Source organism: Ictalurus furcatus, chromosome 12 (genome assembly GCF_023375685.1).
Source record: "Ictalurus furcatus strain D&B chromosome 12, Billie_1.0, whole genome shotgun sequence".
Taxonomy (NCBI): Eukaryota; Metazoa; Chordata; class Actinopteri; order Siluriformes; family Ictaluridae; genus Ictalurus; species Ictalurus furcatus.
Genome location: NC_071266.1, coordinates 12,781,166 through 12,797,323, shown reverse-complemented (window position 1 = coordinate 12,797,323; position 16,158 = coordinate 12,781,166). Strand labels below are relative to the sequence as shown.

At 37.0% G+C, this 16,158-nt stretch overlaps 1 protein-coding gene across 1 annotated transcript; it reads left to right on the top strand.

Annotated features, from left to right (window-relative positions):
- The first annotated feature begins 2,288 nt into the window (after nucleotides 1–2,288).
- Nucleotides 2,289–5,437, top strand: LOC128615714 (uncharacterized). Its single transcript, XM_053638013.1, has 5 exons — nucleotides 2,289–2,484; nucleotides 3,270–3,384; nucleotides 3,638–3,849; nucleotides 4,226–4,341; nucleotides 4,495–5,437. The coding sequence occupies exons 1-5, from the start codon at nucleotides 2,418–2,420 to the stop codon at nucleotides 4,642–4,644; spliced, it is 660 nt and encodes a 219-aa protein (XP_053493988.1). The 5' UTR covers nucleotides 2,289–2,417; the 3' UTR covers nucleotides 4,645–5,437.
- Nucleotides 5,438–16,158: the final 10,721 nt, after the last annotated feature.

The window sequence follows — 16,158 nt, the reverse complement described above, 5'->3', positions numbered from 1 at the left end:
TTCACATGGGTGATAGTGTTGGATAACTTTTTTTTAAAATAAAAACTGTATTATGCGTTTAGTCAGGTTGCCTTTGTTTTATGTTGTATTTTGTTTGAAGATCAAAAACTATTTAGTATGAGATATACACAATAACAGAAGAAATCATTTTGTCACATAATAAAATAGAACAAAAGTAATAAAATAAGTAGTAATTCTTCTTTCTTTATACTCATGATATGATTCAGTGTCACTGTAACAGAAATTGTTTTTATAGTTTCCATGATCTCAATCCTTCTACAGTTCTACAGCTTCTACAGCAGCGGAGAGTCTGTATTTTTCTGCTACAAAGACAGAACCTTGACTCTTGCGGAATCCGAAAGAGGCCGAATAGAGACTAACAAGGACTTGAGAGATTTCTCAGTGTCCATCAGCAACGTGAGCAAATACGACACTGGAGTTTACTGGTGCAGATTTAACAAACGTGACGTATATACCTTCAGTGAGAGGACGTGCCTGATAGTCCTGCCAGGTAAGCATGTTTAGATTTTCTCCCGAAAGTGATGATTTATACAGAAAACACTTACTGCTGGTGTATTTATTACATCTTATGTGTGTAATTTCTATGTGTGTGTGTGCGTTTGTGTATTTACAGAAATCGATTGGAACCTGTCCATGTACTGTGCGTGATCGGTACTGGCACACACACAGGCACACACACACACAGACACACAGACATATGCACACACACACACACACCCCACACACACACACCCCACACATGCACACACAAGCATGCATACATGCGCACACACACGCGCGCACACACACACACACACACACGCACACACAGTGCATGTTGTACTGCTCTCACACCATACTGTTGTGTTCTGTTTGGCTGAGAGCAGTACAATGTGTTCTGATTGGCTGAGAGCAGTAGAAACGATAACTCGTAAAACATAACAAGTTATGTAAATGTTACTGTATGTGACTATGCATATGGGAAGGCTGTATAGTTTGTTTTTAATTTAAAAGTTTTTAAATGAATCTGAGTGTGTTTGGGCTCAAGTCGTAACCTCCTGGCAGAGGCAACCAAGTTTTGGGTTAAATAAACCTTATGTTTAATGTGAAATTTATGATGATAGCAATCTTCACAAGAGCCACAAAACAGAGCCAAAGTATCAGTGAATCATACTGATGACTTCTGTGGCCAAAATCGTTGATTTGAGTCTTATCTGATCCCAAAGCACTATTCCAGTTCTAGCTCCACTGAGACCTGCTAGAGAAGAGTTTCCTGTTTTTTTTAAATTATGGGTTAAATGATACTTTATGGTTAAAACTTGTGGTTTTCTTGCCTAAGACAGTGCTGTACTTTTTGTTTTCTTTTCTCTCTGTGTGAGTGAAGCAGTGTTGTGTTCACAGAAGAAATTATACACACTGTGAACAAGTATTAAGAATCTGTAATTTACCTAAGTGATTCAGTAACTAAAGAAAAAATAAGAGATAAATACATACATATATTTTTCATACTTGTAGTTTGTATGAAATTGTGAGCTCACTGTACTCCCATAACACCACACAGCCTACAAACATGGCGGCCATGGACTCCAACTCCCATCACACACGTTCCAACTCACCTGATTACTAAACACACACACACCTGGACTCAATCCCACTCCACAGTATAAAAAGACTCTTTGTAATCCCTCTCATTGTGAAGTAATCACTCTGTTTGTGTGCTAGTTGTTGCCAAAGTGCTGTATTTCCTAGTCTCTCTGGTTTTGTTCTAGTTTTCGCTCTTGGCCTAGCCCAATTTATGCTGTTTGCACATCACCTGTTCTCTGATCTTGTTTTTGTCTTACGTTTTGGATTTGTATGCATGCTTTAGAAATGACGCTTTTGTTGATCGGCATCTGGTAAACTTACCCTATTTAAAAAACCCACCAGCTGTCAGTTCAGACAGAAGCATGTTAGAAAAAGTAACAGCGTCTGTAGCATGAGACTGACTCTGGATCAGTACATTGTTGAGGTATTTAATAAACACAGGGGTAAAATAAAAAATAGGCATGAATAAATGCATTTTTTTTAAAGTGTGTTCTTTTTGTTTTTTATTGAATGATTTTCTCTGCAGGCAGGAAACACAACCGGATCTTATTGCTGTATATATCACAGACCATTAACATTAAAAACTGTATTAAAATAACTGATTAAAAAATAAAATATTTTGAAATGGTAAAATGTTGTAGCCTGTAAGCATAACAGACAGGAAATTGCATATGTGTGTATGTGTGTGTGTGTGTGTGTGTGCGTGTGTGTGTGTGCATGTGTGTGTGTGTGTGTGTGTGTGTGTGTGTCAGTTTGTGGGTGTTGTATGGTACACAGTTTTCCTATGTGATTCAAATACCTTAGAGAGGCAAATAGATTTTGCAGCAGAAGAGATGAAGCTTGTTCCACTGCACACACTCGTCCTGCTCAGTGTGTTCCTCCACTCTGGCTCCTGTTCAGGTTTGTGTGTGTTTTATGTCACATTTAGAAGTGTGTTATTTTCTGTACGAGTATTTGTTATCTGTGGAAGTATGTTCTTTAGGAATGAGTTTTTTAAAATTATTTTCGGAGTATTTATCTCATTAGGAGTGATGTAGTGTGATTTTAGGAGTATTTATTTCATTATGAGTGATGTAGTATGATTTTAGGAGTATTTATTTCATTAGGAGTGATGTAGTGTGATTTTAGGAGTATTTATTTCATTATGAGTGATGTAGTGTGATTTTAGGAGTATTTATTTCATTAGATGTGATGTAGTGTGGTTTTAGGAGTATTTATCTCATTAGGAGAAATGTAGTATGATTTTTTTTGGGGGGGGGGGGAGTATTTAGGAGTGTAAATGAATGGTGTGTGCTGTCATTTTGAGTGTCTTTTGATTTTTTTCAGTAGTATTTAGCTCCACTGATCCACTGATTGAACTGTAAATTGTAATTGCTCTAAAATTAAGACAATTTTAAAAACCTTTTTATTAGTATAAGAAGTAGGTTATGGCTTGCTGTATCAGTAATGTTGTTGTTTTTGTATCTTAAGCAGTGTTTCATGGTTTTAGTAGTACTTTATACCTTAATTAGTATTTTGAATCTGATGTTTTATTTTTATATGCTTTTTAAGTATGTGTTTTTCTGTCCATGCTGTATTTACCTACAGGGACTCAGAAATAATTTATTCTATTGATGTGTATATTTGCATGTTGGTTATGTATTTATATATGTGTTAATATACACTATAAATGTTGTTGTGTGTAGATGGTGATGGCCGGTGTGAACCCCTGTTTGTGCATGTTGGGGAAAATGCCACCATCAATTGCAGCATCCCAAACCCAGATCAGGACGGAGTTTACTTGTACAGACAGCGAGAGAAGTAAGCTGCGTGTTTTGTTTACTTTTTTTTACATAAACTGTAGGAATTATCTCACACACCCAAGAGACCATTATAACTATAACACTATACATTTAATGTCTATTTTCTTATATATAAAATATGTAATAACAAAACATGAATAAAAAAACAAAGATGTTCTCTGTCAGTGTCATGTTTTGTAGTTTTTATAATTTATTTACACTATAATGTCTCTTACGTTCTTACTCTTACAATCCTTCTTCAACTTCTACAGCAGCAGAGAGTCGGTGTCCTACTATTTCAAAGACGGAACCTTGACTCCTGCGGAATTCGTAAAAGGCCGAGTGGAGACGAACAAGAACTTCAGAAATTTCTCAGTGTCCATCAGCAACGTGAGCGAGAATGACAGCGGAGTTTACTGGTGCAGATTTAACAAACGTGACAACTATATCATCAGTGAGAGGACGTGTCTGATAATTCAGTCAGGTAAGCATGTTTATAATTGAACTTTATCCTGAAAAGAAGTGATTCAATAGAAAATATTATTATTAGCATTATCTAGTATATATTTTGCAACAGATAGGTCCGGTTCACTAATCCGATTGGACAATTGAAGTTCCAAGAGTGCTGATATGTAGTATAACAGCACTGGGACATTTCACTGTGTGTATCACTCTGCTTCGCTGTGTTTACTGTATACAACAAATTCATTACACTGAAATCTTTACTACACATACTACAGGCTGTCAGTCAATCAGCTGTTATACAGTCTGCTGTGTGTGTGTGTGTGTGTGTGTGTGCGCGCGCACGGGTGTGTGTGTGGATTTGTTGTTGTGTGTGTGTGTGTTGTTTTTTTTTACAGGAAACAATATTTTCAATAAGAAAATATGCAGAGGGGAAAGTGAATGTAACTGCTTTATGAACTGGATTGTGATTGTTGTGCTGTCACTCATCATTGTGGTCCTGGCGGGTTTACTGGTATGCACACACACACACACACACACACACACACACATAATTATTGCAAAAAATTTGTCTGCTGCTGCACTTTATTGTTTTCTCTCTCTCTCTCTCTCTCTCTCTCTCTCTCTCTCTCACGCTCTCTCTCTCTCTCTCTCTCTCTCTCTGTAGGTGAAACTGTGTTGTGATCGTGGACAGTACACCCCGAAGCAGCATCCATCTAACGGTGTGTATGAGGTCATGCGTGGCAACACCGTGAGGGCACTCAATAACCCGGCGTACGAGTCCAGCCAGAGACATACACGTTCTGATTTAACCTGATGGATGTAAGATTTCACCTTCTTTCTTCAGACTAAATTGAAATCATTGAGTAGTACAGCTAAATGACATCTCAGTGACACCAAAGGTGTATTATTTAGTCCAGAAGTTCACCACTCTGAGGTTGTTGTTGTTTGTTATGACAGTTCAGAGTCTTTGGTGTTGGAGGAACACATGTTAGTTAGCCTGGATGCTTAGGGTAATTACAGTGTAATTTTATTCAAATTGATTTTTTTTAGTAGTTCCCCAAAACATCTGAGGTAAATGTTGATGTTCTGGATGTTTCTATCTCATTTCCACTCTCGATGTGTCTTTACACTGTCTATAAGAGACTTAAAAGCTAGCTAACTCACTATCCTCAGCCAATAGCAAGATTATATGTGGCATCCATGTTTTACAGTTGCTTAGCAACAGTGTTTTCCTGACTTTAATTATTTGAATGTCAGCTGTCATGATGTTAAAAACATTTTTCTACCTGCACTTACTGGACCTTTCTGGTGCTTACTGGCCCAGTATTATATCAATAAATATAATTTATATATAAATATAATATGTTTCTAAATATGTATAATGGAACATTCTATAGGAAATGTCTTTGTGTTTTATGTAATTATTTAAAAGGTTACTGAAAAAACACTGAAACTTAACAAAAATTTTTTATTTTTGTGCAAATGTATAAAACCATACTGTAACTTTGTAATGATGTGCCTTCAATAAATAAAGATAGATAAATAAGTTATTTTAGCATTTTCTGACCTTCACTAGTACAGTAGCTCCATACAGATGAAATGTTTTGCACTTTTTTGTGTAATTTTCAGTAAAAATTATTCACTAACAAATAACAAACTTATTTGATCTAACTTATAAAATAAAAATAACTTTTTAGTCTTGATCATCTAGACAGTCTGGAAACAGAGTATGTTTGTCTCTCACAGCGTCTGCGGTATACGTCCCTGTGAACGAGCTGTTGCTATAGAAACGATAACATATTAGAACGAGCGCATTAATGTAAACCTGTGCTAATGTCTGCTATAGAGGATTAATCAACACCTTCTAACCAATCAGAATCCAGAATTCAGCAGCGCTGTGGTGTTTACTGTAGAAAGCTGTAAACACAGCATATTGATAAGCAATCATCATAACTTCCTGTAGAGACAACAGACAGATTTGTCAAAACTGTGGTGTTGTTGTGACTGGTTGTGGTAATTACCGTGATTCTGACCTGCAATTTTGCACAGTGCTGGTGGCATCAGAACAACGTCTCTGAAATCATGATGGCCACTGAGTTCACCACATGGCCCCTGAGCTGTAACACACACCACTGTAGGCACCCACTTGACTTACAGGCTTCATAACCCACAGCAGTAACACGTGTGTTTTACTGTCCCATTTGCAAATGTGATGTGGTTGTGATGGGCCTTAATGTGCTGGGTTACATGTATAATTACTAAAGGTATTTCTTGTGGTGCGGTTGTGAATCTAATAAAGATAAAGATAAAAAAAAAGAAAAGAATAATAGTAGTAAAAATAATAATAATGGTAATATGTACACTATGAACACCTCAATGTATGTACAAATGAATACAAATATGAATATATACAGATGAGTAACACCTTGTTTATATACAGATAAGTGTTAAAATGTTTATTGCACAGTTAACAGTAGAAGTTGGGCAACAAGTAGTGAATAATAAGTGAATAAATGTTCATATTAGAGAATTATTGTGAACGTGTTGGCTGATGATGCAAAAACAACTAGCAGTGCTACATTATGTTGTTTTCTGCATTAAAGAGTCTGACTGCTGTAGGGATGAAGGACCTGTGGTAGCGCTCCTTCTTACACTGAGGGTGCAGCAGTCTGCTGCTGAAGGAGCTGCTCAGGGACCCCAATGTCTCATACAGGGGGTTAGAGGAATCGCCCATGAATGACGACAGCTTAGCTAACATCCTCCTCTCCCCCACCAGCTCTATGCTGTCCAGAGGGTACACCAGGAATTTAAAATCTTACATATTAATACAGGTTTTTAAATCTCAATTTACCCACATTCACTCACAGGACTGAACTGAACTGTGGATTGTAGCAACTTCTACAGTTGTTGAATATAGACGTGGCCCGTTTTTTTGTTTTGTTTTTTGAGACCCGGTAAACTAATTAAACACAAATTAAATAATCGGTTAAACGTTACTAGCTACATACACTCACTCACACATGCACCATCTATCCTACTTCCTTCAAAGCTTTATTTCTCTTCATAATGTCTCCTTATGACAGGAGAAGAAGAAACCACGGTTATCATATTTCCCTCACATTTGCGGGAACTAATTGCATTTAGGAACTGAAGTTGTGAGCCGGGAAATGAAGAAATGTCAGACTACACGCGCCGTCGAGTTGGTTCCCAGGAATCGTTTGGATTTGTTGCTTCTTTATTGCATCTTAAGGAATTTACATAGAATTGAGAAAATCTCGGTTTGAATGTCACTGAAATCACGGCTCCATGACATGTATATGGAAAATAAATGTTGGCCTGTCACTTTGATGCTTGCTAGTGTGAATGCAGGCTTAGCAAACATCCTTTATCATCTCCATCTAAATCACATCCTCATGCTAGTGTACAAATAGAGAGGAGTTAGTAGCACAGCAAGATAAACACACAAGTCAAGTTTCTTTATTTGATTTTAATTTTATTGGTAATTATTGTTTGTTGAAGAGGAAGTCAGTGTTTGTGCATGTTCACTCTAGCCAAACACATCGCACCTTTATTTGATGGAGTCGACTTATGAGTCATAAACACATGTGTGAAATGATGCATGATCTTCAGACATCATTTCCATGAGAGTGAAGAGATGTGTGTTAGTTCACATGTTTCTGAAAGTGAGAAGTGGTTTGAAAGACTCTCTGTGGCTTGAGAGGTTTGAGATCATTTCCTGTTTGTCGAAGACTGTGTCTAGCTGTTTTCTCTGACTCGGTCCTGTCTGACTTTAAAGGAAAACCGTTTCCATTTACAGACTTTGTACACAGTGGTAGTAAAATACTGAGTGAAAGAGTTACTGTTACCTCCCTCAAGTTGATTATTTTCTTAAAAAAGCACATCCAGCTATTTCCCAACAATTCCAAAATTTGTTACAGAACTATGTCATACTTTTTTTTTAACCCATTTACAGTTACATTTAATGTTGTGCAAAGTTGGCAAGACAAGTTAGTTACTGTTCTCACTAATATTAAACGTCGTTCCTATACCTAGTTTCCTCTGTCTAGAAGTTAATAAGACAAAAAGAGAGAACAAAGAAATAAAGAAAGATAGAGACAGAAGCAAACAAAGCAAAAGATAACAAAAACAAAGATTTTTTTAAAGCAGAAAGAAAAAAAGAGAGACGTGTGAGAGATGTGTGGGAGATGTATGAGAGACATGTGTGCATGTGTGTGCATGCTTAAATGAAAGTTGCTGATAGGTTAACTTTTATTACATCAGTATACTTCAAAGAGAAATTATTTTTTAAAAGTTTAACCCTTTTTTTATGATCCATTTGATCTTCCTGCTAAAAGAAACCTACAATAATAATGTTTATAAAAAATGTTTGAATTTGAAATGTGCAAGTAAAGTGAAATTGGAAAAAGTTGCTATTTTAAATGTACTCCAGTATTAAAGAATAAAAATTATTTGTACTGATGAAATTAAGTTAACATCTTGTTTTTATGTGAAACATAAAGCAATTTCAAGTGTGCAATATTTACTATTAGCTAGAATTCAACTTCATAGACGGTTCTGTTAGCTACATTAGTCACTGCTAGTCTAACCTGGCTTTAGCAAAGGAAACATTCTAACTTAGATAAATAAATCCAGCTAATGTTAGCAAATTTTTTAAACTAGCCTCAACATGAGTATTCGTATTAGATGGCGTTCGTTCCCTCTAGCAAGCTGAAGGACACGTCTCATTTTCTACCAGCCTGTGTTTATGCTGGTGAAGGGCTGGGCATGCTCATCCTCACATCCACACTGCATGTCTTTTAAACTGATTGGATGCTAAACTCAGCCCATGGGATTGATGTCATTAGCTGGATGAGAGGATGAGAGAAGAAGAAAAAAAACATAAGGAGAAAAAAGTACTTTTTATCTTGGAAATGTAACTAAGTAAGAATACAAGTATTCCCATTTCAACAATACTCAAGTAAAGTGTAAACACACCAAAATAATACTTAAATATAGTAGCGAAAAACAGTCACTCAAGTATTATCCAGCCCTGTCTTTAGTAATAATGGAAATTACATAAATAAAGAAATAAAATAAAGAGAAAATAAAGTCTAGTTTTTTAAACATTTGCACCAACTGCAAAGATGACTGCTCTGCTGATTAAATAGGCCATGTGTCATAGGAGCTGTGTTAGCGTGCCAGTGTTAATCCACTTTTAAACACAGATAAGGTTTAAATTTGAATTAGTATGATGTGTTTTCACACTTATGTAGCCACTGAAACACACTCTGAACTATAAAAAACCAGCACAATCAACCACAAGGTTTTCCAGCAACAACAGTCTGACCTTCAGCTCATTGCAGACAACTGACATTTTGCACGTAACCTGTTTTTGTAGAAATGTATTTAAGATAAATAAGTCAAATAAGTAAAACGAAGTAAATAAGGTTAGGGTGCCGAGATAAACAGTATACAGGTAAACAGCATGACACATGCAATAAAATCTGGTAGAGTAGATGCAGATGTGCAAATAACAGTCTGATATAAATAACTGTAATAATGACAGATCACTGCAGTAAATTGCAAGTACTTGGAAATAACTGCAGATAAATACAGTAATGTAGAATACATCATCATATGGTGTGTAATGCCAGTGTTTAGTTATTAGATGGAGTTTGGCATTAGTGCAGCTGAAGGGAAGAAGAAACTTTTGTTCGACAATAGAGACTTTTTCTGATGTGTGTGGGTGAGAGTGAGTGAGAGAGAATTATTACTATGCTCTTGTCCTGACAGAATTCTCCCTCAATTCAATTCAACATACTTTATTGGCATAATTGTTTCCATACTGTCACGAATCAAGGATGGGTTCGGAAGCAATCGCAGATATATAACGTTTATTTAAACAATCAAACAACAAAACAAAGACACTAAGACAACTAGGCAAAATACTGACATGAAACAAAACACGGGAACATGGAACACGTAAGTCTAAGACAACGAAAGACAGAAACAGTGCAGACAATGGCTATATATACACACACGAGTGCTCATTAACAGAAACGTGAATCAGAGTTAACAGTGAGTTGAAGGCCAGGTAATTCCTGGCGACCTGCTGCTTTCATAGCACAGCTTGGCACTCCTCCGCTTCTTGGCGTAGCGTGGCGAAGTACTCCACTAACATCGGTGGCATCCTGACGCCCCAGTCGTCCATCCTGGCGAACTGCTGCTTCCGACTGAAGGTCTTTCGTTCTGTCACGAATCAAGGATGGTATATATGGTACAGATATATATAACGTTTATTTAAACAATCAAACAACTGAGAAGCACACCCACATTGCTGTGTCAGAAATCTCAGTCTATACTAAAGGAGGCCTGTGAAACAGTGTTTAATCTGTTTTACTAAGTGGGATGTGAGAACTGAAGACTATTTTCCTAACAATGAAATGTTCATCAATACAGTAACAGAACCAATGAAGGGTAAGCGATAGGAAAATTTGATTAAGCCTAGATGAAGCCGAGTGCCAAAAATAATGATTTGAATTTTTAAAATGTTTTTACATTTAAGTGTGGTTTTTGTTAGTTGCACTCATAGAAAAGAGAGACGTCAAACATCTCCTCACTAAATATTAACAGTGCAAGAGATGCGAGTTAGAGTTGGTAAAGGCCTTATGTGGACATACAGTTGTGGATCATTAAAATTGCATTTAGATTTTTTATTTAGTCCTTCCCTGAATAAACAATTTCACACCACAGATGTTTACATATAGTCCACAAAACATAATAATAACGAAATTTACACATACCTTTGCACAAGTGTATGCATGATTCTTAATACAGTGTGTTGTTACCTGGATGATCAATGACTGTTATGTTTTATGATAGTTGTTCTCGGGTCCCTTGTTTGTTTCTTGACTAGTTAATCTAGTTAAGTTCCCCGTGTTCTCTCCTTTGTGGCTGGAGCATTATGTTTGGGTTATGTTATGTTTTGTGTTTGTTTCCTAATTTCCATTTGATGTTATTTGTATTATGCATAGTCTTTTTGATAGTTTAAGTATTTTTTTTAAGTACCACATTGCTCCGGCCACTGAACGAGAGCTATGAAAGTTCAAAAGTTTACAGCCAGTAGGATGTAAACTTTTGAACTTTCGTAGCTCTCGTTCAGTGACAGGAGCAATGTGGTGGATTTATAACACTTTTATTCATTTGAGGAAGTACTGTAGTAGCACAGCGGCTCGTGGTCGTTAAAGTCAAATATGATAAAACTGTGTATTTATGCACCTGTGGTACCACAATTTCTACAGAAACGAACAGAATCCATCGTTAAGTGTGACATGAACCATTACTTAGTGTTAGGAGGAGATTTAATTGCACAAGCAGTGTTCTACCCAGAACCAGATCCAGCTTTGAGATATATTTACAGTAAAGTGCAGCAATAGTGGAATCAGTGCACTAAAAACAATCCACTCTTAGGGTCACAAAGAGCATTATTCAGACAGTTAAGGAGCTTTCAGGTCTTTCTGGGACCACCACTAGTCCATTGCCAAGTTCAGATACTCCAGAGTAAGAAAATAAATCACTAGATGAGCCGCTGGGTCTAAGAGCACAGGAGCATTGATCAGATCACACTTTCAGAACATTTCTAAAACGGATGCCGTGTGCTGTTCTTTAGCCGGAGAAAAAGAATGGACAGAGCAGGTTCATTCATTGCCTTTGCTCAGATGATGGTCAGGAGCTCCAGAAGCTGGCAGAGATCAGGAATAGCACTGTGGAGTTCTTCTTTACATCAGGGAGCATAGAGAGGACCAGGCAGTGTCTCAGTGGGTTTATGAAGTAGTCTGCTGTGAGCCAATCATACACTCTTAAAAATAAAGGTTCTTCCTTGTTTGTTTTTTTTGTTTTTTTTTTACAGCAACATATGTTCTGAAAATAACCTTGTACTTGTACCATTTTTCATTGTATAGGGTTCTTGAGTTGAGCTCTGTAAGTTCTTTATGTTTCATTATAGGTTCTTCAGAGCAGTGTATTGGTTCTACAAATTGGTTCTACAAGATATCATCCCTTAACAGATTAAGTGAACCCTATAAGGTTCTTTGTGGGACAGAAAAATGTTCTCCTGGCATCACTCTTAATAACCTTACTTTGGTTCCTTAAAGCACTAACTAAGATTTTTATTTTTTTATTAATTTTTTTTTAAGCGAACTTATGACAACATGCTGTGAAGAACCATTTCTGGTTCCAGTAAATAGATGGTTCTCTATAGAACTTGAGCGTAAAAGGATTTTTGTGCAACTTAAAAGGTTCTGCTATGTTATCAGGCTGAAAACCCTTTCTGGTTCTAATTGGAACCTTTATTTTTAAGAGTGCAAGGTCCTCTATAGAGAAGGTGATCTACGAGCCTTGCAGGTCCAGGGTTGGTAATAGTTATATCATTAGAGACATTCTGGATGTGTCTGATCTTGGTTGTCTTCAGTTTGGGTTCATTTCATTAGGCCATGAAAAGGCATTTGATCAAGTAGAGCACAAATACCTCTGGGACAAATACCTCTGTTTGGTTTCCCCCCAATGTTTGTTTCTGTGCCAAAGGTGGTCTATAGTAAGACTGACAGTGTACCAAATGTCACTGGTGGTATAAGCGCCCCTTTTAAAGGAGGGGAATCATTCAGGGATTTTCTTTATTAGGAATACTGTACATCAGAGTAATAGAACCAAGGATTAACTGCATTAGAAAGAAACTTGCAGGAGTTCAAGAGTGCAAGACAAACTGGGAGGGGATTTTAAAATCATTTTCATTAGAAAATGTGACCATCTCTCATTGTCTCACATTGGATTTTACATTTGGGAAGGACGTTAAAAATGAACAACTTGATAAAGTCCTCACTGTGACATCATCTCTCTGTTCCTGCACCTCCAAAAGGACTTGTTACAAGTTTGCAAGCTTTTATTTTTTATTTGTTTTGGGGTTTCTTTTGGGGGACGGACGGACTACAAGTTGCACTGGGTTCAGCAGAGTGTTTTCTATTTACTAAAGGAGGAAAGGCGGAGCTTAATTTGAGCTGGATCCTGCATTCCGGAACCTTTTCATGTGGATCCAGCATCTCTGCAGCTGGATGTAAAGTCTCCCGCAGCAATATTATCAAAACACATAGTTTTAGTTTTTGATTCATCAAAAGTATAATAGAACAACAAAAAACGGCAATAGAAATGCTCAAATATTGCTAATAGCCAATCAGTAGCCTCTTTCACATAATGTAATCATTTCAAGTCCAAAGGTCACCTGAATTCGTTGTCACAAAGCGAAGCCTGAAGTTACGTAGCATGCGTTGTAGAGTGTGTCATGGTGAAAAGAAAGCAATTATCATTACCAGAATTTTTAAGAACACAAACAAAATACTAAAAAGGCAGGAGTCCAAGAGCGCGAGCTGCAGCAGGACATTGATAAAGCAATTTGGTTCACACGACTAGCAGTGATAACGCTAACCTGATTGTGGAAGGTTTTTAGTAGCGCTAACGAGGCTAAACGTTGTGAACCTGCACATGGCTTTGAAAGTGAGATTGACTGCCGGAATTAAATAAAGTTAACAGCCCATGTACAGTCATACAGGCTTTTAGGGAGTACAGGGACTCAAATAGACAAAAAGCCCCAGAAGCACTGAGGCAGTTGTTGGCTACAGTGAACATCACACCGATCTCCAGTGGAGCGCAAGCGGGGTTTCTCCAAAATTAATCTCATTTGTAGCTCACAGCGTGAATCCCTTCTCATCCACACCATCTCGTCTCTGATGTTTTTGAACATTGTGGGTCCACCGCTTACAAAGTTCAATCCCGAGCTGTTTGTGCATTCATGGATAATTAAGGGACACAGGGAAGAGGAGGAGGACACTGACATGACAGTTTTGTGGAATTTTTTGTCTTGGGTAAGACGATTTTTTTCCTTGACTCCAACCAAGCAGAAGCCACAACTGAGTCTATTGAAAGCCAAGATCAACTGATTAAACAGGTGGAATCAGGTGTGGCTGCTGCTTGGTTGGAATGAAAACCTGCACCCACACCGGACCTTTCCGAATAAGATTGGACACTCCTGCGTCTACCATATGGAAGGCACACTGGAGGTACAAGCTTTGACTCTTTTAATGGTAAATCTTATTACAAGGGGTATGTTATGGCTTTAACCCGGACTGAAGGAGCAGGTGGACACACCCTGGAGAGCTCACTGTGGTCTGTGTAATGGGGTGAGACCTGTGTGGAGAGCGCTGTATAAACCACCTTTCACTTGCTAGCTGGTATTACTGCTGTTAATGTTTTAATGTTGTTGCTGGTGGTGGTGTTTTAATTGTTTCACACACATCAGCAGTGTCAGAGGTTAACTGGGCTTTTTGATGTTTTAGAAGCACTATTTCATCTATCCTGCTGAATCTTTTAACTTGCGTTTTTATTTTCTGGCTTTCTGTTCTATGAAAATGGCGGGTGATTCATTTTATTCTAGGACAAGCTAAAACGGCACACATCTACAACAGCAGAAAGAAAATGGATGAAACAGGAAAAGATTGTGATGTGTGCTATTTAAACATCTATTAAACACAGGGAAATGGCTGTATTGAGGTTTTATTACTGCATGCAAAACCTGGCTGGTTTAAAAATGTGTGGGACTTTAGAGGAGCTCTCAGATAGTGATTGTTAATAAAGGACTGTTGAAAATAAACTCTCTCTCGCTCTCTCTCTCTCTCTCTCTCTCTCTCTCTCTCTCTCATTGTTATCTTGGTGACCACAGAAACCTACAGAGAGCGGTGAGATCAGTTATGCTCATCATTGGCAGGAAACCCTTCTCTACTGGACATTTACCTGAAATGAGAGCCACAAAGATCACTGAGGACAGCAATCACCCAGAACACACACTCGCTTACACATTGTACAATTACTTTGTCCACTAACCACCTATACATATTTACATCTTATGCATATTTCATAAATTTTTGCATATTTGCCTATGCATTTTCTTTTTTATTTGTATATTTTGACTTAAATTTAGGAAATGTTGTATGTTAATCTATGTACAGTAATTGTTCGTGGAGCTACCACAAGAACCCCAATGTGCAGGTTTCCGTGTCAACTGTGCAAATGACAAATAAAGACTTTGACTTTGGAACTACGACATAAACACAAACCTAGTGCACTCTCACTGTGTGCAGTACCAAACTTCCAGTAGAGGCCACCAAAGCGCTGATTTTATTCCTTTAATCACCTCACCCCCAGAACAAAACAGTGCAAAGATATATAGATATATATATATATATATATATATATATATATATATATATATATATATATATATATATATATATATATATATATAAGTATTTTAATATATCTAGTTGTAAACAATTCATTAAAACAATACAGATGCAAATAAAGTCTAAAACGTATATTTTCCTGTGTTACTCGACCCCCTACCACCAAACAAACAAACAAACAAATAAATAAATAATGGCTGTAATGAACACAAACGATGTTGAGCCGCCAATAAAAGCTATATGTGGCGTTTGATGTTGAATTATATGATTTTGTTTCTTACTTAATATTTTTTCTATTTATGTGTTTTTAATCGGTGTGATCATGCATTAAGGTCATAAAGGTCATAAGGTTGAAGCTTTTTGCTCCAGCTGAGAGGAATATTCAAGTTGCTGTTGGTTTTATATTTAGGAAAGCAGAAAATATCATTCTCTTCATATAATAATAATAATAAGACGAAGAAGAAGAAGCAGATTCTGCGCGTGCAGGTCACGTGCACTTCCAATTAACACGCTCAGTTTGATCCCACGCAAGTGCAGCTCTCTCTCTCTCTCTCTCTCTCACGTTTATAGAACACGCAGAAGCTGCTTGGTGAGCATTATCATCACCATTATCATCATCATCATCATCACTGCACTGGTAATGAAGAAGAAAGAAAAGCGACGCCTCAATAAGGTATATATTAGGTTTATATTAAAGTTTTGAGTTACATTTATCTTTAATTATTTTAAAATTTTGCTGTAGTTTTACTTCATTCTATTTTCATTCTGTTTTTCTTTTCATTTTCATTGATGACCTGATTTATAAATAATCATCAGAAGGTATTTGGTCAGGGTCAGAGTTCGCTCATATCCTCAGTGCGCTAAGCACTTTAACAACTTTTTAGCAACTGTTTTTTTTTTTTTTAAACACATAACTGAGTGATATATGGATTGATAGAACCAGTAAGAGTTAAAGGTGTTTCTTGTTGTGTTTGCTGATTAATAAAACTTTTCTTTCTGATCATTCACTCTCTCTCTCTCTCTCATACATACATACATAC